Below are 21077 nucleotides of genomic sequence, written 5' to 3'. Positions count from 1 at the left end.
AAAGGAAGTGCATTTAAGATCAACAGAACCCAAGAAATCTGAATCTGTTATGTGGTAGGGAGGGCTCTGCTTATCTGGGAAAGTTTGTGGTGCCATAACAGTAAGGGAAACACTTTTAAAGATTAACAAAGTCTAGGTAAACCTTATCCAACGTTCCCAAGAAACCTAAATATACTATGCTGTTGATTTTATGAAAAAAAAAATCCATCACTGGCATTTATTTCAGTGTTACCCCCTAAACTAGAACTTTACCAAAGTTAATGATACCAGTATTGTTATTCTTAAAGAAGAAGAATTCTAAGTCCTGTGATTAGCTAGTCCTGAGTGACTTTGAATGCTGTAATATGAATGATGATAAGTTTGATAACAATAATGATAGTAATTATGATACTGTTGGAGTGAAAATAAAGAAGGATGAAGTTAAAAAGATTTTGTGCGATTGGGGCCTGAACATGCAGGAGGGAGAAAGGCATGTACAAGATAGTGAATTGGAGTTATGTGGAATATATGGATAGGGAGCTGTTGTTTTTGTGCATTAAACAGCCAGAGAATGGATGTGAGTAAATGCAGCCTTTCTTCCATTCCTGATGTTACTTCACTAATGCAGTAAATGGGAAACAGGAATGAAGATATAGAATAATAATGATAATGATAATTAAAGACCCCTCATGACAGCCCATGGTGCAAAGGGAAGAGTTGGTTACTACACAGTGTCCAGACTTAAAAAATGCTCCCTGTGGGCAGTGAAAATTGAATTACTCTCATAAATCACAGGAGATTCTGAGGGGAACGGCTTTGGTATCCAGGAATCTTAAGACCATTCAGGAGGGACATCTCTGTGTAGACCAAGAAATTTGTTTTTGTGAATCTACTTTGCATGTATGTCAGAGGCCTTGAGTTTATGAAGGTAGCCTCCATTGTTAACCTTTTTGAGAAACTTTCTCTTGAAGGAGATTATCAAGGAGGTCTCTGTATTTTCTCTAATATGTTTGTCAGTCATGTCTTCTCTCGTGTGGCCTTAAGGTTACCATCATCAGGACCCAAGTGTGCCAAAAGAACTCTCAAGGTATTTTACTTGCTATACTTGGCCCATTGATGGAGTTTTTCTCAACCTTTCCTCCCCCATGTTGATCCCATATTCTCTGGTGGCTTATGCAACAAACCATCCCTGGAGAGAAATGTAAATTTTGAAGTATGAAAAACTCTCAGGCAACATCTAGTGAGCATTTTCCCAGTTGTTGCCAAGAAATAGTCACACTGACAGTGACCACCATATGGTCGACATCTGTGTTCTGAAAATAAGATGTGACTCTACTGATGACCTATCTATCTGCCACAGCAAAAGAGTCTCCATTTATCCCTTTCCTTACATGCCTCCCTCGCATACACCATTCCACGCATTCTTCCACTGTTTATCTCCCTCCAGTATTCATCCATCTTATTTTCCCATGTCACAGGTGGTTTTCCACTCACACCAACTCCTTTAATTGTCTTATCATACTCTCCTTGTAAACCCCATCTTTCATTCTTTCCACATGCCCAAACCACCTCAAAGTATTAGTTTCACTCACTCTACCACTCCACAATTCACTCCCTTTACATTTCTTACCATGCCACTTCTCTCATACACCCTTTGATTTCTTTCTTCATTCCATGTAGGCACACCACATGCTCTTCTCAAATAGCTCATTTCCACAGCCTGGATTTTTTACCTCTGTGCCTCATTCCATGTCCATGTTTTGGCTGCATAGGTCAGGGTTGGGAGAACTATGGTGTCCCTTAATCCTCTCTTCACTTCCATGCTTACGCCTCTACCCTTCATTATTCTGTTGAGAGAACCAATGACTCTTCTACCCCTGTACTGCTCTCTCCCTTATCTCTCCTTCCATATCACCACACTTACCCAAGACAATGCCCAGATACTTAAATTCCCTCACTTTTCCCAGTTTTTTCCCATTTCCACAGCACAATTTAGTACACTTTCTTCTTTCCTTCTACATGGTTTGACAAAATCTATATTTTTACTGTTTCTTTTCAGACACCATTACTGTACTTTTGCTTGCATTTACCTTCAATCTCCTATACTTACACACATCATAAAATACACAACATTCTGCAACTCCTCTTCACTCTCCACAAATAACATATCTAAAAACAGGCTTGCGAGTAGCCAACATATCTCACTGCCACCTTCCATCTCTGCACCCTTTTTCCCTAGTTTTGCTTTCATCTCACTTATTACTCTATCCATATATATGTATTAAAAAGCCAGTGACATCACACAGCCCTGCCACACACCTACATATATCCCAAATCTTTCACTTAGCTCTCCATTCACTCTTACACACACATTTGCTCCTTTTTACACCATTCAGCAGTTGTTCCCCATACCATATGTCCTTTACACATCCCACAAAACATTCCACTTGACTGTCATACACTCTTCAGATCCACAAAAGTTGCATACAACTTGCATTTTGCTAAATACTTTTCCATGGTTATCTTATTACAAAAATCTGATCCACACATCCCCTGCCTTTCCTAAAATCCCCTTGCTCTTCACTTATTCTGCATTCAATCTCTGCCATCACTGTCATTTGATATTCTTGCATACACATTTCCTCATGGGGGAGGGGGATGATATTTCATGTGTGGCGGGGGTGGTGATAGGAATGAATAAGGGCAGCAAGTATTTATGTATAAGTCTGTGTATGCATATATATATGTATACGTTAAAATGTATAGGTATGTACATGTGCATGTGTGGACGTGTATGTGTATACATGTGTATGTGGGTGGGTTGGGCCATTCTTTCATCTGTTTCCTTGCGCTGCCTCGCTAATGCGGGAGGCAGCGACAAAGTATAATAGAAAAAAAGATAATACTTTTCCTGGTATACTTAATTGACTTATTCCCCCATAACTGCTACATACATCCTTCGCACCTTTTCTTTTGAATAAAGGAAAAATAGTAGCTTTCACCCAATCCTCAGGCACAACATTCTGTTTCCATGCTAAATTACACATAAGGTGCATCCACTCTATCACACTTTCTCCTCCATGCTTCTGCATTTCAGCTGTAATCTCATCCACTTCAGGTGCCTTTCCTACCTTCAGCCACATTATTGCCCTTTTTACCTCCATTTTGCTATAGGCCCATTCATTTGTATTCTCTTCATTCCTTCCTCCATACTCATGCATGTAACAACTGCTGCTTCCCCTTCTCACACATTCATCAGTTCTTCAAAATACTCTTTCCATCTCCTTTCACTTCCTCCTTTTGATTCAATAATTCCTCTTCCGTACTTCTCACATTACCATTTCCACTTCTACGTCCACCTATTTCCTTTTTCACCTTCCAATATAGTTTCTTGTTATCCTGAAACTTCACTTTCTTCCAAAATCATCTACTCTTTCTTTGCTTTCCTCTGTCAACTTTGTAACGTTCCGCTTGCATACTTTGTATTCTTGCCTCCTCTGTTGCTGAACTTCCATTGGTACATTCCTGTTGAGCAATCTACCATATGCCTTTTTCTTTTCTTCCACAGCATTTCTAATCTCTTCTGTCCACAATGCATTGCCTTTTTTATTCCTGTATCTCCCTTCCTTGTATCCAAATACTGATTCTACAACCTTTACTAGTATTTCTCTATACATTTTAAACACCTCATTCACACATAACTGCATTCCTCCATTCACTGCACTTCCATCTAAGCTTTCAGTTACCTTTCTTTCATACTCCTCCCCATACTTTTCTTGATTCATCTTCCTGCTTGCCAACTTTTTTACCTCTCCATTCTTCCTTACCCCATACCTCCACTTCTGCCTGATCCTCATGCCTAAAGAATTGCGAAATGGTCAGAGTTTACTTGGAACAATGATTTCATTACTGAGTTGAGGTTGTTTATTGGTCAGAGGGCAGACTTGAGCTGAGCGACACTGCAGACTATCTATCAGTTGGGTAATGAAGGATGGGAGGCATTAACCTCACTAGTATAATGGGATGAATAGTTTTTAAACCCAGTGTGATGGCTTATGGGATACCATTCCAGAAAGTTTTCATGCTTCTAAACTTACAGTTTTCAAATGTATCATAATATCTCATTATTTACCATGTTTTATTTATTCTTATTAGTAACAACAAGTTTAACTTTTGTGCTACTTTTAGACAAGATTTGGGTAATTGCCTACTTCTTTGAAATTCATTGTAGTATTGTATTTATCTAGTTTTGAAAGTGGATCACAAGTTGCGAATTAGTAAGGGTCAGCATCTCCTATAGCAAATTTGGTTGCAAAATGTTCATAAACCAATGAAACTGCAGAGAATAGATATATAAATGACATACGAAACCTGTATAAACTAACAAAACATTTATTTTTGAAAGGCTTCAGCACTTAGACATTTTCATTTGATAAAAGCAAGGTGAGAGATTGCATTAAACAAATTGAGACTAAATAAAATATTTACTTACCTTTAATTCCTTTGATCATTAACATTTCCCTGGTGACTCAATCAGAACATATTTATTGTTAACAGAGGATTGCATGGCAACTTTAGAGCGATGCAAAAAAGTTGACATTGAAGGCGAGGCAAAAGTGAAGGAAATTGAAAACAAAATCAAGAATGCTAAATCACTGAAAGAAAAGGAGCTCAAGGCAGCTACTGTAGAACTGGATAGATGTAAGAAAGTAGCAGCAGAAACAAGAAGCAAATGGAACCTCAAAAAACAGGTATTTGTTTGTTGTATATATTCAAGTAATCTTCAGAGTTAGATGGGATTGGCTGAGGTTTTTTGCATGTAGAATGTTTATTGAAATTGAAAAAGTGGAATTTTGTGATAGGTTAAGATATATCATACTCTGTTGTCCTTAAGGAATGTTGATAGTGTATATTTTGGTGTAACACATTCATTTGACTGCATCCTAAACCTCATTGTATTACTACTATCTACTTTGTCTCTCTCTTTCCTGAACAATACTTACATATTAGTATTAAGCTCAAAATGCAAGTAAGAATTAGGCAATGAACTGCTTAATGAACATAGTGGAAATGTAGTCGTAGGTATTGAGATAAAAGAAAATGATAATGGCAGAGCAGTTGATGAGCATTAAGAGAATTTGGCTCTAGGACTGAATGGGCTACTTCCATCTCAATCATCCTCCAGCATAACATGTTAATGAGATGCCTCTGGAAAGATTCCTGTGAAATCATTTTGTTCCTTACCCTTAGGCCTATCTCTCACTCCAAGAGCCATTTTCTTGACCTAGAAGAGTACTGCTGCCTTTAGGTCCCATTCTTACAAAGGTAGCATGTTGTAGTGTACACAGAGATATAGGTTCTCCATCTTGAGACTCTTGCATGATCTTTTGGGAAAGTTCAAGATGCTTGAGCTAATCAGATACCCTACATCAGCACTGTGAGGTTTTCAGGTAGAATTCTAAAATGAATTGTCATAACTATCAGATAGGCCTCAGATAAAGCAAGCATGTGACCCAAGCACTGAAGGCACTTTTTACAAATACTGTCTATGTTATTTAGCACCATCACTTCTCCGTACTTGAATACTGCTCCCGGTCCAAATCTGGGAAAATGGTATGTTGTACAGTTTTCTGATCATCATGACTCAAGGCAACAAATGGTTTGATGATTGATATAATTCTTTCATCTGCCTGAAAACCTGCCAAGAATTCTAAAAATGAACTGATCATTTCAAATTTTGACAACCCGTTTGTTACAGCAATCTGTAACTTGTAGGGTTTCTTTCAACCACAAGAAGCTGATTCATAATGTTCATGTCCATTTAAGTGAAGTTCATCTTTTTGTTCCTCCAAAGTGGCAAGCAACTCCGCAATAGTGGTGTATTATTCGAGAGGTATAGTTTCTTTACCTTTTCTCCTGTGTTTTTCCATTTCCCTAATACATAATGACATTGCCAGTTTGAAAGTGCTGTTGATAGTTTGAGAAAATGGACGGCATTTCAGGCAGGAAAACTAATAAACTGAGACTATCAACTTTTTGTAAGGAACTTGGGGATTCCATTTGCCTTTTTTACATTTGATTTCTTACACAACATAAGAGCATTCACTGAAAACAGATTGGTATTCATAAGGGCATTCACTGAAAACAGGATGGCATTCATAAGATCAGAGGTGAATTCCTCCCATCTACCTACTACAATTCTTGATAGTCACAACAAAGTCATTCATTTAAGCAGCTATATCTCGTAACTCTCATGAATATAAACTGGACTTGAAGAAGAAGCATACTACAGCAAGATCTTAAAGCATACGACAAACTTCTCTGACAAAATTGCTGACACCTTCACAACCAGGGAGGTATATTACCAGTACTACCCTTTTTGGTCTTGAGAGGGTTATTGAAATCTGCGTAATGAGCCAGGACTTCATGATTGTCAAGTTGCACTCATCTGACCCAGATGGCTGTTTTTCCTCTCTGCCTCACTAATATGTGGACTATGGCTTTCTCTCCACAAATGTACAATCTCTCCTTGTCATACCTAACACTTGACAACACTTAACTCACACAGCTCATTCTTCATAACTGTAGTTTTTCCTGCAGTGAGCACTATGTGCTAGCCCTGTCTTTTAGCAAAATGGTAAGAGCAGTAGATAGTAGAAGGTAGGAACATTTAGGCAGGAGCATTTGGTAGAGAAATTAGGTACAAGTAGTTGGTAGGAGCATTGGATAGAAGTAGTTAGTAGGAACATTAGGTAGGAGCCTCAGCAAACACTACACTAGAGTTGCCCTCTACCAGTGGCCTGTTAAGGATGAAGCACTAAAGGCTAAGAAGCGGCACTGGAGTTCACTTGTTATGGTGACTCTATTGCCGTGGCCACCCCTTTGAGGGAGTTTCAGTTGGAACAGGCATCAGAGATATAGATAGGAATTCCAACCAACTGCCTAGAGATGACAAGAGCAACAACAGCAAAACATCATTGTCGTTGATGAGACAAAGTTTGGATGAAATCAAAATACTGGTCATTAACAAAATGTAATATTTAGGACTGATATATGAAGGAGCTAGGCTGATGCCAAAGCAGAAGAGATATAATAACAGAGTGATATCAGTAGAAATTATTCATTGGTTAAGAATGATTGGTAAAGGGATGCACTATGGAACACTTGAAGAAGAACAACTATATGAATGAAGAACAGCATGGAAAAAAGAAGTATATTCAATGTATGTATGGATCATGATGAAATGCCAGAGGATTGGCGGAATCCATGTATAGTGCCATTGTACAAAGGCAAAGATGATAGAGGTGAGTGTTCAAACTACAGAGGGATAAGGTTGTTGAGTTTTCCTGGAAAATTGTATGGGAGGGTATTGATTGAAAGGGTGAAAGCATGTGCAAACATCAGATTGGGGGGAACAGTGTGGTTTCAGAAGTTGTAGAGGATGTGTGGATCAGATGTTTGCTTTGAAGAATGTGTGTGAGAAATACTTAGAAAAACAGATGAATTTGTATGAAGCATTTATGATATGAAGAAGGCATATGATAGGGTTGACAGAGATGCTTTGTGGAAGGTCTTAAGAGTATATGGTGTGGGAGGTAAGCTGCTAGAAGCAGTGAGAAATTTTTACCAAGGGTGTAAGGCATGTGTATGAGTAGGAAGAGAGGAGAGTGGTTGATTCCCAGTGAAGGTTGGTCTGTGGCAGGGGTGTGTGATGTCCCCATGGTTGTTTAATTTGTTTATGGATAGGGTGGTTAGGGAGGTAAATGCAAGAGTGTAGAGAGAGGGACAAGTATGCAGTCTGTTAGGGATCATTGCAATTCACAGTTCTTGGCAAAGAATATAAAGTTTTGAAATATCTTTATTTTGATTGCTTCTTGGAAGACATCTGGAGATCATGCTTTATGCCCTGGTACTTTCTCAGAGAATTCATTGAGATCACCTAAAGTTATCAAGTGGTACTCTATTTTGTTCATCCTGGAAGCTCAACACCTTTCTCAGCAGGACTTGTTTTGATGGCACCAACCAGGCTTGTATGATAGAGCCTGTTATCTCTGAAAGGTGTATCCCTTCTGGCCTTTCTGGGGAACCTTTCCCTTAGAAGACTATAAAAGAGGTCTCTTGCATTCTGCATCCGTTTTAGTTAAATGGAACCTTACTTTAGACATCAAGAACCAACCTTACATTGGCATTGGACTAACCACCTCAATGGTAGAGGATCATATATGTGCTGCAGATTAACCTTAAGGTAATTGTTCTTGTCATACTCTTCTCTATCTTCCTGTATGTTGGTATGGTCTCAAAGCTTGTGAGACAAACCAACCCAGGATAGGAAGGTGAGTTTTGAATAATGAAAAACAGATTCACTCTGAGGCAGTTTTCCTTGTCGTTGCCTTTGCCCCAGCTTCCCCTCTATTTTGGAAATCTTTCCTCAGAACTGATAGTAACCACCATCAGGGTGATATCTGTGTTTTGAGAATAATGAAGTAGTTACTGCAAACAATGTAGCAGCTCTCAGGATGATGACATCACTGAGCAGAGGTTTCTTAATGCGAGAAGAGCAGACCTGGACCAAGCTAAAAGCTGCAGGTGATTAACAAAGGGAAAGAGATAGTGACCTTCCAAGAATGCAGGGAGTTAGAAATTTCTAACCCCTGGAGAATGTAGAGATTCTCTCAGATCATGTAGGACATCAATTCCAGATAAAAACAGATTTTCATTTTTCAAAATGCAGGACACTTTGTATGTCTCTCATTGCTAAAGTTTCATAGGCAGACATGTTTAGATATGATTGAAATCCTTCTAGAGTCATATGAATAGATCAGGGGAGAAAATGGCTTCAAGATAGAACATTGTGGAGTACCAATGGTTTCGCCAGTCTTGATATGAAAAGGCATCTCTGCAGTGTTTACATTTGTCCTTTCCATTTAGATATGATCATTTATGTCCACAGGAGTTCCCTCTCAATGCCTGCCTGATTATTATTATTATTATTAGTTATTTTTTATTATGATTGTTATTATTATTATTATTATTATTGTTATTGTTACTATTGTTATAGTTATTTTTTTTTTTTTTCAGAGAGAGAGAGAATACACAGTCCACCCCCACCCCCCACCTCTCTCTCTCTCTCTCTCTCTCTCTCTCTCTCTCTCTCTCTCTCTCTCTCTCTCTCTCTCTCTCTCTCTCTCTCTTTATGATAATGTATGTGTTAGTGGACTCTATCTGCAGGTGACAACACCACAAGCAATAAGTTACCTTTTGTTAACAAAAGGAAAGAGTACTGTATTGTTGAGGACTGTTTCATCCCAAAGGAGCCCACTTTACTCTGTCCTATGCAGAATGCAGCTGTTGAAGGTGTAGGAAAGCCCCATAAAAGGGATTGTAGGGCTACATGATCATGATGAATACCAATGTGAGTGTCTGTATGTTAATGTATATATATATATATATATATATATATATATATATATATATATATATATATATATATATATTGATAGCTCATACTCTTTAATACATTGTTGTTTCTGGTAATGCTGATAAATGTTTTTGTATTTAGGAGGAGGAAAGCTTGAAGTTGGAAATCTCTGAACTGGAGCAGGGTATTGAGACAATTAAGGTTCAGATTGCATCATGTATAGAGGTCCTGGAGCAGTATCAAGCACAGGTCAAGACCCTTGAGGAGGAAGTTGCTCAGGGCAAGGTCTGTAACACTCAGAAACTGAATTGGTTTTTTTGTTGTTTGGGGGAAAAAATGAATACTACCATATACCTTAGAAATACCCTTTCAGGTGCTTTTAACTGAATCCCTTATCTTTGAAGAGGGTGAGGTCAGAGAAGTAAATAAACCATAAGTTTCAGGTAGCAGAAAGACAGATTTTTAGTTTTAGTATGTTGATTTTCAAAACAAAGTTTTCTGGAATTAATAAGCTAGTATTTTGATATACATTACATATGTACATGTAATAAAATTTGATGAACTGTCATTTTCAGAATGAGGTAGTATCTGCTCAGGCTGCTGTAAAGGAGCAGAAAGAGATGCTGAGTGCACAGAACAAGGAAATCAATGCCATGGCTGCACGTAAAGAACAGATTATAAAAAGCAGTGATGAAGGTCAACTAGAAATCAAGCAGCTTGATCATAAATTGTCAAAGCTTCATTCAGAAACAAAAGATGCAGAAATTAGGGTAAGGTTTTCTTTCACCACTGATTCTTTGAAAATTAAATAATCTTTTAGTACTGCAAGTTTTGTACTTCTGTTGCACCTCAGTTTACTGTTGTGGATGATCTGCTCGTTTTGCTTCTTGTTTCTTACTGAATCAACAGAATTAAGCTGCCCCATGTGCTTAATAGTTATACCACTATCCAGCATTCTCTTGCAAATAGTTTGTGAGCAGTGCTACTTAGTCATTGACACTTGCCATTAACATCACCTTTCATGAAATTTAAGTGCAGAATGTAAGCTTACCCCACTACCACTGATGCAATTGATGGAACTAAAACCTTGAAGAACTCTACCGCTACAGGCCTTGACAACATACCAGACTTGAGACACAATGGCTCATCTGCAATTGAAGGACTTACAGATATCTTCAACTATTTCTGGCAACAACATAATCCCTAACATATGGAAACTTGCCACCACAACACCAGTCCTAAAACCCATCAAACTAATTGACTCGCTCTCTTCCTACCAAACTCTATCTCTCCTATTTTCATTATCCAAACTATGTGAAAAATGATCCTCAACAGAATTACACAAAATATTCCCCTCTCACCCACTCAGCATGGCTTTAGATTTGTACACTCTGCCACCCTACAACATACTGAGCTCTCATGACAGTCCTTAATGCATTCAACCAACCACAACTCCCATTCTGCACAGTGTTAGTGACAGTAGGTATCAACAAAGCATTTGATAATGTCCTCTGACACATCCATTATCTATCTATATCTTTGATGCTCCTTCCCTCCTGGTACTTCCATCAAGGGGGTGGCCACAGCAAAACTTACCTCCTCACACAAAAATTAGTTAACCCCACCCATCACAAATGTGAAGAAGAGTTAGGCCAGTTTCGTAACTGGCCACCATACTAGTCACTAAGAATGGCTATACCTCTAAAACACTTAAACTGTACAGAGGAGTCCCCCAAGGAGCAGTTCTTTCTCCAACTCTCTCCCATCTCGTCTTACACAATTGCCCATTACCTCAAGCAAATCTCAACATTAAGAACATTTCACATTCATACCTCATGATCATATGATATGCATATGATAGAGTTGATAGAGATGCTCTGTGGAAGGTATTGAGAATATATGGTGTGGGAGGAAAGTTGTTAGAAGCAGTGAAAAGTTTTTATCGAGGATGTAAGGCATGTGTACGTGTAGGAAGAGAGGAAAGTGATTGGTTCTCAGTGAATGTAGGTTTGCGGCAGGGGTGTGTGATGTCTCCATGGTTGTTTAATTTGTTTATGGATGGGGTTGTTAGGGAGGTAAATGCAAGAGTTTTGGAAAGAGGGGCAAGTATGAAGTCTGTTGGGGATGAGAGAGCTTGGGAAGTGAGTCAGTTGTTGTTCGCTGATGATACAGCGCTGGTGGCTGATTCATGTGAGAAACTGCAGAAGCTGGTGACTGAGTTTGGAAAAGTGTGTGGAAGAAGAAAGCTAAGAGTAAATGTGAATAAGAGCAAGGTTATTAGGTACAGTAGGGTTGAGGGTCAAGTCAATTGGGAGGTGAGTTTGAATGGAGAAAAACTGGAGGAAGTGAAGTGTTTTAGATATCTGGGAGTGGATCTGGCAGCGGATGGAACCATGGAAGCGGAAGTGGATCATAGGGTGGGGGAGGGGGCGAAAATCCTGGGGGCCTTGAAGAATGTGTGGAAGTCGAGAACATTATCTCGGAAAGCAAAAATGGGTATGTTTGAAGGAATAGTGGTTCCAACAATGTTGTATGGTTGCGAGGCGTGGGCTATGGATAGAGTTGTGCGCAGGAGGATGGATGTGCTGGAAATGAGATGTTTGAGGACAATGTGTGGTGTGAGGTGGTTTGATCGAGTGAGTAACGTAAGGGTAAGAGAGATGTGTGGAAATAAAAAGAGCGTGGTTTAGAGAGCAGAAGAGGGTGTTTTGAAGTGGTTTGGGCACATGGAGAGGATGAGTGAGGAAAGATTGACCAAGAGGATATATGTGTCGGAGGTGGAGGGAACAAGGAGAAGAGGGAGACCAAATTGGAGGTGGAAAGATGGAGTGAAAAAGATTTTGTGTGATTGGGGCCTGAACATGCAGGAGGGTGAAAGGAGGGCAAGGAATAGAGTGAATTGGAGCGATGTGGTATACTGGGGTTGACGTGCTGTCAGTGGATTGAAGCAAGGCATGTGAAGCGTCTGGGGTAAACCATGGAAAGCTGTGTAGGTATGTATATTTGCGTGTGTGGACGTATGTATATACATGTGTATGGGGGGGGGCCATTTCTTTCGTCTGTTTCCTTGCGCTACCTCGCAAACGCGGGAGACAGCGACAAAGTATAATATATAAAAAAAATAACATCATGATCACATCACAACACCCTAATACCACAGTTGCAGTGTCAGACATGCAGCACTACATTACACAGTTGGAACAGTGGCTCACCCAGAACAGAAAAGCTGTATCTCCGAAGAAGTCTCCAATCACTATTTTAGCCCCAGACACACAAATCCAGCTCACACCCTCCAGTCTCCATGAGTGGAGAGTCTCTTTCCCAATGAGCAAAACACCAAACATTCTAAGCATCACATGCAACTCACACATGACATTCACTTTCCAAATCAATAACATCAACAGAAAAGCAATGCACAAACTAAATGCCCTCAAAACACTATGTGGCACCAGATTTGGACAAGAAAAAGTATCCATCAATATCTCTAAACAGTTCATCCTCCCCTCTTTAAAATATGCCTCTCATGTCTTCCACCATTTCAAAAGCAAATATAATAAAGCTGCAAACCACACAAAACAGTGAGCTCTGAACAATCACAACCCTCCTCGCAACCATGAATTCTCAACGCCTTTACAGTGAAACAAAGATCCTTCCAGTACAGTCCCTCCTCAAAATGGTTGGTACTCAGTTCTCTGCAACAGCACTATACTGTTGCCATCCAAACCACTCTATAACTAACCTCTGTCTCCTAAGTAGACATAAGAAGCTTACCCCTGCCTAACATTTTAGTAATCTCTACTCACAGATCCCCAACCCCAAACAAATATAACACTGACAAAATACAAACACACTGAAATAAACTGACAAATACTAAACACCTCACCTCCCACCTGAGGCTTAAACTCCAACCCACCCATTTGAAACTACATACATTCTCCCGACAGACTCAAGTTACACCCTCCTGCATACACTCTGAACATTACCTATCACTACAGCACTACAAACGTCACTTCAAAATATCTCATAAGCCCTCTGTGCCTGTAAGTCAATTACCAGCTTGCTTATATGCCTCCTATCAAGATGACTCCTTGTCAAATGTAACCATAACTGGTTGCCCCCTAACATCTTTGTTTTAACCATTTCTTCTTGTTCTTTTATTACCAGAATTGTATCTAGCAATTCTTTTGCCTCCAGTAATCATTTAATAAGCATTTCTTCTTTCTTTCACTTTCCATCTTTATTTGATTTATGGTCTTTCAAGCCAAAAGTTACTTGTGATTTATGTCTGTCAACCTATTGCTTTAGTAGTCTTTCTAATTTCTAAGGTTCTGTATGGTCTGTACTTTTCTGAGTCTTTCAGGAAGTAGGCTGTAGATTTGCTTGACTACACTGGCTTGAACAGTGCATTTTGTCTTTTCTGCAGCTTCAGTTGATTTTTTATGTGTCATTGTCTGTATGACCCTGGTCTGTGTTCCATTCCATCAATCTTAATGTCTTGTTCATTTACCAGCTGATGAAATTGCTCCCTCTGCACCTCCTTGTCCACTATTATCAAGAGATTTTGCATGTGATTTAGTAATTTTCTCTAATTGCACTGCTGCCAAAATTGCTCCTGCAACTCCTGATAATGTATGTATTTAGTCTGTTCCTGTAATTGAATAGCCTCAAGGACTTATAAAAGAAACCCATTGGACTTTATTTGCTTTTGAATGAATTCACCTTCTTTCCTCTGATGATGCCCCTCTTGAATCCTATCCACTTAACTGAATTTTTTTTTATACCCAATGACTGTATTTCTCAGTTCTCTAAGATCCTTTTTCATCTCATGACACTCTTCATGATCCTTGAATTTTGCTTTTTCACAGTTTTCCATAACATCTCTGAACATTTGTTCTCTGGTGGTTCCCCTTTTATCTTTACCTCTTACCATTTTTGTAGATCTTGTTATGACTATAAGTGTTCTTATTTTGGTTCATACTAAATTGTACACAGGTTGAGCCTCTTTAGTCTGGCAACCTTGGTCCCTGGCCATTGCCAGACCACAGAAAACACTGGAAAACAGAAACTAACCCCTAAGGAAACCCCTTATGTAAATATATACCTGACCCCCTAGTCTTGCCAGCTCATTCCACATACATATTGCTGTGTTATCAAAGATAGAACAAAGGTTAAAATGGTGGGGAAGGATTGATGGGTATTGGGGTAGTGCTAATGATCTTCAGTTAATCACTCAAAGTAATTCTAGTAACATTGATATAGCTTACTAGTGCAAAATAGTCTTAGTCATAAGGAGAATTTAGAACTTTAAGTGCCTCTAACACTTTTGCCTTTTGGTCATGCTAAAAACTTTACTTCCTTTTTTGTCGAGTCCTAGTAGGACTTCTGTACTATAAGATTTAACTTTTTCACTTTTTCACTACCGTAATATTAGCCACTCGCTCTTAAAACCTGGCTTTCATAAAAAGCACAATAATTTGAATGAAGAGATTCACTGAAGTTGGCAGTACTCCTGGGCATCCAGTTTGGATATGGGAAACTTCCTCTTCCAATCCTGATTAAGGTCCAAAAATTTAGCTCACTCAAACTTGATATCCAGTGTATACATCAATCAGGGGCACCTTTACAAACTACTCCTTCCCCGTTCTTGTACATGATAGGTCTCATGAGCTGTAGACCTTCCAGAATACAGAAAATACAGGGAACTCTGCTTGAGTTCTTACTGGCTTGGTTGGTGGTGCCATATGTCTTGTGCTCAGGATCATTAATATTCTCAATTATTTTAAAAGTTTTCATACCTCAGGTCGCCCAACTGCTGTCAGAACATGAATGGATATCAGAAGACCGCAAATTCTTTGGACAACCCAACACTGGTTATGATTTCACTGCTAATGACCCTGTGGAAGCTGGACGCAAGATCACAAAATTAGAAGAGCTCAAAACTAAATTGTCCAAGAATGTTAATATGAGGGCCATGAATATGTTAGGAAAAGCAGAAGAACAGGTAATGCAGTATAGTATGTTCAGATGTATGAATAGTTTACATAGAATTTTATATTTCATGTAACCTACAATTGTTGCAGAAAAATTTCCTTCACACTGCGAATACAGTTCTGTAGCTGTAGCATGTGTAATACAGATGTAATTTTGTGTGTAAATTTTAAGATGTCGTTGTTTTACATTTCATCTTAGAGTTGCACTCCGGAAAACTGAAAGTAAAAGGTTGTGTAGAGGTATGTTTTCCATTGTAGGTTGTACTTATCACCTACCATGTTTCCTTAGGGATCCATGTTTAATTTTTTCTCTGACTTCCAGATCCTCTGTGGTGTTAATTGCTGTATGCTGAATATGGAAACTCTTCCAGCTTCACCAGTAATCATAGGTTTTCTGAAAGATGTTCTGACTTAAGAGATCCCAGTATCATTACAGATTTGCTCTTCCAGATATTAACTGAAAGGATATGCAGACTTTAGCTAAAGAACGGCAGTAGTGGCAAACATCGGAAACAAAAAAACAAAAAGATGTTTCTGTCAGAACATTCTAATACCTTCATGGATCATGTATGAAGTGGTCTTACTGAATATCAGAGTGGTTATATGTTACTATTATTGTTATCATTATCACACTTGATCGCTGTTTCTGCGTTAGTGAAGTAGTGATAGAAAACAGATGAAGAACAACCCATTCACTCATATACACATATATATTTATATATACATAAATGCACATGCTGTGGTTTTGGTGCATTATACATGACAGCTAGAGACTGAGTGTGAATGTGTGAATGAATGTGGCTTTCCTAGCGTTACCTCGCGCACATGCGGGGAGGGGGTTTTCATTTCATGTGTGGCGGGGTGACGACGGGAATGAATAAGGGCAGACAGTGTGAATTGTGTACATGTGTATATGTCTGTGTGTGTATATATATGTATATGTTGAGATGTATAGGTATGTATATGTGTGTGTGTGGACGTGTATGTATATACATGTGTATGTGGGTGGGTTCGGCCATTCTTTTGTTTGTTTCCTTGCTAACGCGGGAGACAGCGACAAAGTATGATAAAAAAAAATAAATGCATATACATATATACATATCAGCATATACATATACAGACATATACATATATACACATGCACATATTCATTATTGCTTGCCTTCATCCATTCCTGGCGCTACCCTACCCCACAGGAAATAGCATCACCATCCCCTGCATCAACAAGGTAGTGCCAAGAAAACAGACAAAAAAGGCCACATTCGTTCACACTCAGTCTCTAGCTGTCATGTGTAATGCACTGAGACTACGGCTCCCTAGTCACATCCAGGCCCCACAGACCTTTCCATGGTTTACTGCAGATGCTTCATATGCCCTGGTTCAGCACATTTACCCTGGTATACCACATCGTTCCAGTTCTCTCTGTTCCTTGCATGCCTCTCACCTTCCTGTATGTTCAGGCCCCTATCACTCAAAAGAGGTATATGCACAATCACCACTAGAGGGTCATAAGAATGTATGGTATGGGAAGTAAGCTGCTAAAAGTTGAGAAGTTTTTATCAAGGGTGTAAGGCATTTGTACATGTAGAAAGAGAGGAGAGTGAATGGTTCCCAGTGAAGGTTGGTCTATGGTTGTGGTGTATAATGTCACCATATTGTTGAATTTGTTTACAAATGGGGTGGTGAGGGAGTTAAATGCCAAAGTCTTGGAGAGATGGGAAAGTATACAGTCTGTTGGGGATGAAAGGGCCTGGGAAATGAGTCAGTTGATGATAAAGCACTGGTGGTTGACTTGGGTGAGAAACTGCTGAAGTTTGTGACTGAGTTTGGAAGGGTGCATGAAAGGAGAAAGTTGAGAATGAATGTGAATAAAAGCAAGGGTATTAGGTTCAGGGTTGAGGGACAAGTTAGTTGGAATGTAAGTTTGAATGGGGAAAAATTGGAGGAAATGAAGTGTTTTAGATATCTGGGAGTGGACTTGGCAGCGAATAGAACCATGGAAGCGGAAGTGAGTCATTGTGTAGGGGGAGGGGGTGAAGGATCTATGGGCTATGAAGAATGTGTGGAAAGAGAGAATGTTATCTTGGAAAGCAAAAATGGGTATGTTTGAAGGAATAGTAGTTCCAACAATACTATATGGTTGCTAGGCATGTGTCGGAAATAAAACGCATTAGGACAATATGTGATATGAGGTGGTTTGATCGAGTAAGTAATAAAAGGGTAAGAGAGATGTGTGGAAATAAAAAGAGTGTGGTTGACAGAGGAATAGAGTGTGTTGAAATGGTTTGGACGTTTGGAGAAAATGAGCGAGGAAAGGTTGACAAAAGGATATATGTGTCGGAAATGGAGGAAACAAGGAGAACCAGGAGACCAAATTGGAGACAGAAAGATTGAGTGAAAAAGACTGCGAGTGATCAGAGTCTGAACATGCAGGAAGGTGAAAGTTGTGCATGAAATAGAGTGAATTGCAATGATGTGGTATATTGGGTTGATGAGCCATCATTGGGATGAACCAGGGCATGTGAAACGTCCATGGTGAACCATGGAAAGATCTGTAAGCTTGGATGTGGATAGGGAAATGTGCATTCAGAGCATGACACATGACAGCTAGAGAATGGATGTGAGCAGTTGTCTTTCTTCATCAGTTTCCTTGGGTAAAAGGAAAAGAAAGTAGAAACTAACCAGGGCTTCACAAGTGTTTGTAGATGTGATTCTTAAAGGAAGGAAAGTTATATGAAGAGGGAAAAACAAAAGAGGAAGAGAATTCCACAGCTTAGCTGTTTGAGGGAGGAAGGAGGTAGGAAAACAGCCAACCCTAGAGTAGCTAGTCTCTGCAGAAGCTGTGGGAAGCATCAGCCAAATGCTTGCTATATGTCTAAACCTTGGGGGGTTTGGACATGTGAAGACAGTCCAAGATTCTCAGATTAGTTCATTGTGCATGTGTTTTGTCAGTACATGTTGGGGTAGGTGGATATGTGAGTAAAGGTTACTGTAATGTGAGGAAGAGGTAAGCTTTTTATTTCTTTTTGGTGGGTGTGGTTAGGTAAAGAGTGTTTGGGTGTTAGGGTTCTGGTGCTTTTGATCAAAATAGAATGCTGAACTTGCTGAGGTGGGTTTGTACTGAGAGGATCTTTGTTCCATTGTGAAGGTGTTGCTAGACAGTTAGTGATTGTTCTGAGTGTATTATTTTGTGTGGTTTTCAGTTTTGTATTAATTTGCTTTTGAGAGAGTTGAAGACCAGTTAAGAGAGGTATAGTTTAAAGTGGAATGGATGAATTGTTTTAAGATGTTGAGTGAGTCTTCTTCTTGTCCAACTATTCCAGTTAGTGTTCTTAATGCAATCAGTATGTGTGTTAATATTACTGTGGGGAGTGAATGTTATTTTTAATGTTGTACGTGATTCCATGATTAGCCTATAATTTGTCCAAGCTACAGTTTTTGGAAAAGGCAGAATATGGATTTCCATCATATGTGTACTTATGATTTGAACATTTAGTTGAATTTCTTTTTGCTGGACACAATCAGTGATCTATATGAATATTAATATTTCATTTCATCTTCTTCACAGTACAATGACTTGATGAGGAAAAAACGAATTGTAGAGAATGACAAAGCAAAAATTGAAAAGGTTATTCGTGAATTAGATGAAAAAAAGAAAGAAGCCCTAAGACAAGCATGGGAACAGGTAATACCTTCAAGATTAACTTAATATGCTATACTTGATATATTATCTTTTGGTTTTATTTATAGTGCTGTGAGTGACTAGTAAGAGTTTGTTTTATTATTATTTTCAGGTAAATCGTGATTTTGGATCAATCTTTAGCATGCTTCTCCCTGGAACTCAAGCCAAACTTCAGCCTCCAGAAGGACAAGATGTTCTAGATGGTTTAGAGGTTAGATTCATTGTAGACATGCATTTTAAAAACTTCTCTATATGTTTAGAGAATAATTTCCTTTTCATGTGTTTCCGGTAGCAACAGGAACAGGGGAAGAAAAGGACTCATTTGCTCACATCTATTCTCTAGCTGTTTTGTGTAATGCTCCAAAATCACAGCCCCCAATCCACAACCAAGCCCCACTGACCTTTCCATGGTTTCATCCAGTTGCTTCACATGCCCTAGTTCAGTCCCTTGATAGCACTTCAACCCCTTTATACCATATCACTCATATTTACTCTATCCCCAGCACACATTTTTCACCTTGTATGTTCAGGCCTCCAGCAATCAAAATCTTTTACACTTCATCCAATCATCTCCAATTTGGTCTCTCTCTTTTCCTTGATCCCTCCACTTATCATGCATATATCCATTTTGTTATCCTCTCCTCACTCATTCTTTCATACGTCCAAACCACTTCAGCACACCCTCTAGTTCTCTCTCTGCCATTTTCTTCTTATTACCATATACCTCTTGTACCCCTGTCATTACTTACTTAATCAACTGTCCTCATGCCACAAATTGTCCACAAAAGTCTGTAGGGTCTGGTTGTGGATATGGAGCTGTGTTTTTGTTACATGACATATGACCACTAGAGAATGGATGTGAGTGGATGTGACCTTTCTTTGTCTGTTCCTGGTGATACCTCGCTAACATGGGAAACAGCAATCAAGTATGAAAAAATGTGCGTATTTTTTTTTCTTTCATATTATTTGCCATTTCCCATGTTAGTGATGTAGCGTTATGAACAGAGGACTGAGCCTTTGAGGGAAATCCTCACTTGGCCCCTTCTCTGTTCCTTCTGGAAAATTAAAAACGAAAGGGGAGGATTTTCAGCCCCGTGCTCCCTCCCCTTTTAGTCGCCATCTACAACATGCAGGGAATGCGTTGGAAGTATTCTCCCCTATCCCCAGGGATAATGAGTATGTATATGTATCTTTATCCCGTGGGATAGGGGAGAAAGAATACTTCCCATGTATATCCTGCATGTTGTAGAAGGCAACTAAAAGGGGAGGGAGTGGGAGGCTGGAAATCCTCCCCTCCCAAGAAGGAACAGAGAAGGGGTCCAAGTGAGGATTTTCCCTCTTAGGCTCAGTTCTCTGCTCTTAATGCTACCTCACTAGTGCAGGAAATGGCAAATATGTAAAAAAAAAAATTATTATTATCATTATTATTATTATACATAATTGCTGTTTCCCATGTGATTGAAGTAGTGTTAGGAAACGTGAAGAATGGCCCAGCCACTCATATACACATTATATATATATATATATATATATATATATATATATATATATATATATATATATATGCCCATATATGCACATATACATACATTTACCTATCAACATATACATACACATTCACAAACATAAACAAATATACACATGTGCATATTCATGCTTGCTTGCCTTCATCCATTCCTTTCGCTACCCCCCCTTCTTTGCCTTTAGTGCCTACCCCTTGACAGGCCACTGGCAAAGAACAAGTCTAGTGCAGTGTTTGCAGAGGCTCCTACCTAATGTACCTACTGACTACTACTACCAAATGCTCTTGCCTAATGTTCCTACCTACTACTACTTAATCTACCTACTACTATCTATTGTTCCTACCATTTGGCAAAAGGCAGCTGAGAAGAATAGTCTTATGAAATCAAACAGGACATTTGGAGGTGCTCCGCTAGTCCTGCCATTGTGGCAAAATCTTATCATAGGTATTTGTAGGCAGGTTCTCTCTCTGTCTCTCTCTCTCTCT

General features: G+C 39.1%; 1 protein-coding gene across 3 annotated transcripts in view; it reads left to right on the top strand.

The window, feature by feature from the left end:
• SMC2 (structural maintenance of chromosomes 2) overlaps positions 1–21077 on the top strand; it is a 150533-nt gene that overhangs the window by 125155 nt on the left and 4301 nt on the right. For all 3 annotated transcript variants that reach the window (XM_071665525.1, XM_071665524.1, XM_071665526.1), the window contains exons 17-22: positions 4537–4730; positions 9539–9682; positions 9973–10167; positions 15198–15398; positions 18956–19072; positions 19182–19280. In XM_071665525.1, coding sequence (XP_071521626.1) covers positions 4537–4730; positions 9539–9682; positions 9973–10167; positions 15198–15398; positions 18956–19072; positions 19182–19280 — 950 coding nt within the window. The remainder of the gene's footprint in view (positions 1–4536; positions 4731–9538; positions 9683–9972; positions 10168–15197; positions 15399–18955; positions 19073–19181; positions 19281–21077) is intronic.

The sequence above is a fragment of the Panulirus ornatus genome, chromosome 10 (genome assembly GCF_036320965.1).
Source record: "Panulirus ornatus isolate Po-2019 chromosome 10, ASM3632096v1, whole genome shotgun sequence".
In the NCBI taxonomy this organism is placed as follows: domain Eukaryota; kingdom Metazoa; phylum Arthropoda; class Malacostraca; order Decapoda; family Palinuridae; genus Panulirus; species Panulirus ornatus.
Note: the sequence above shows the minus strand (reverse complement) of the source record. Positions and strands in the feature narration are given on the sequence as shown.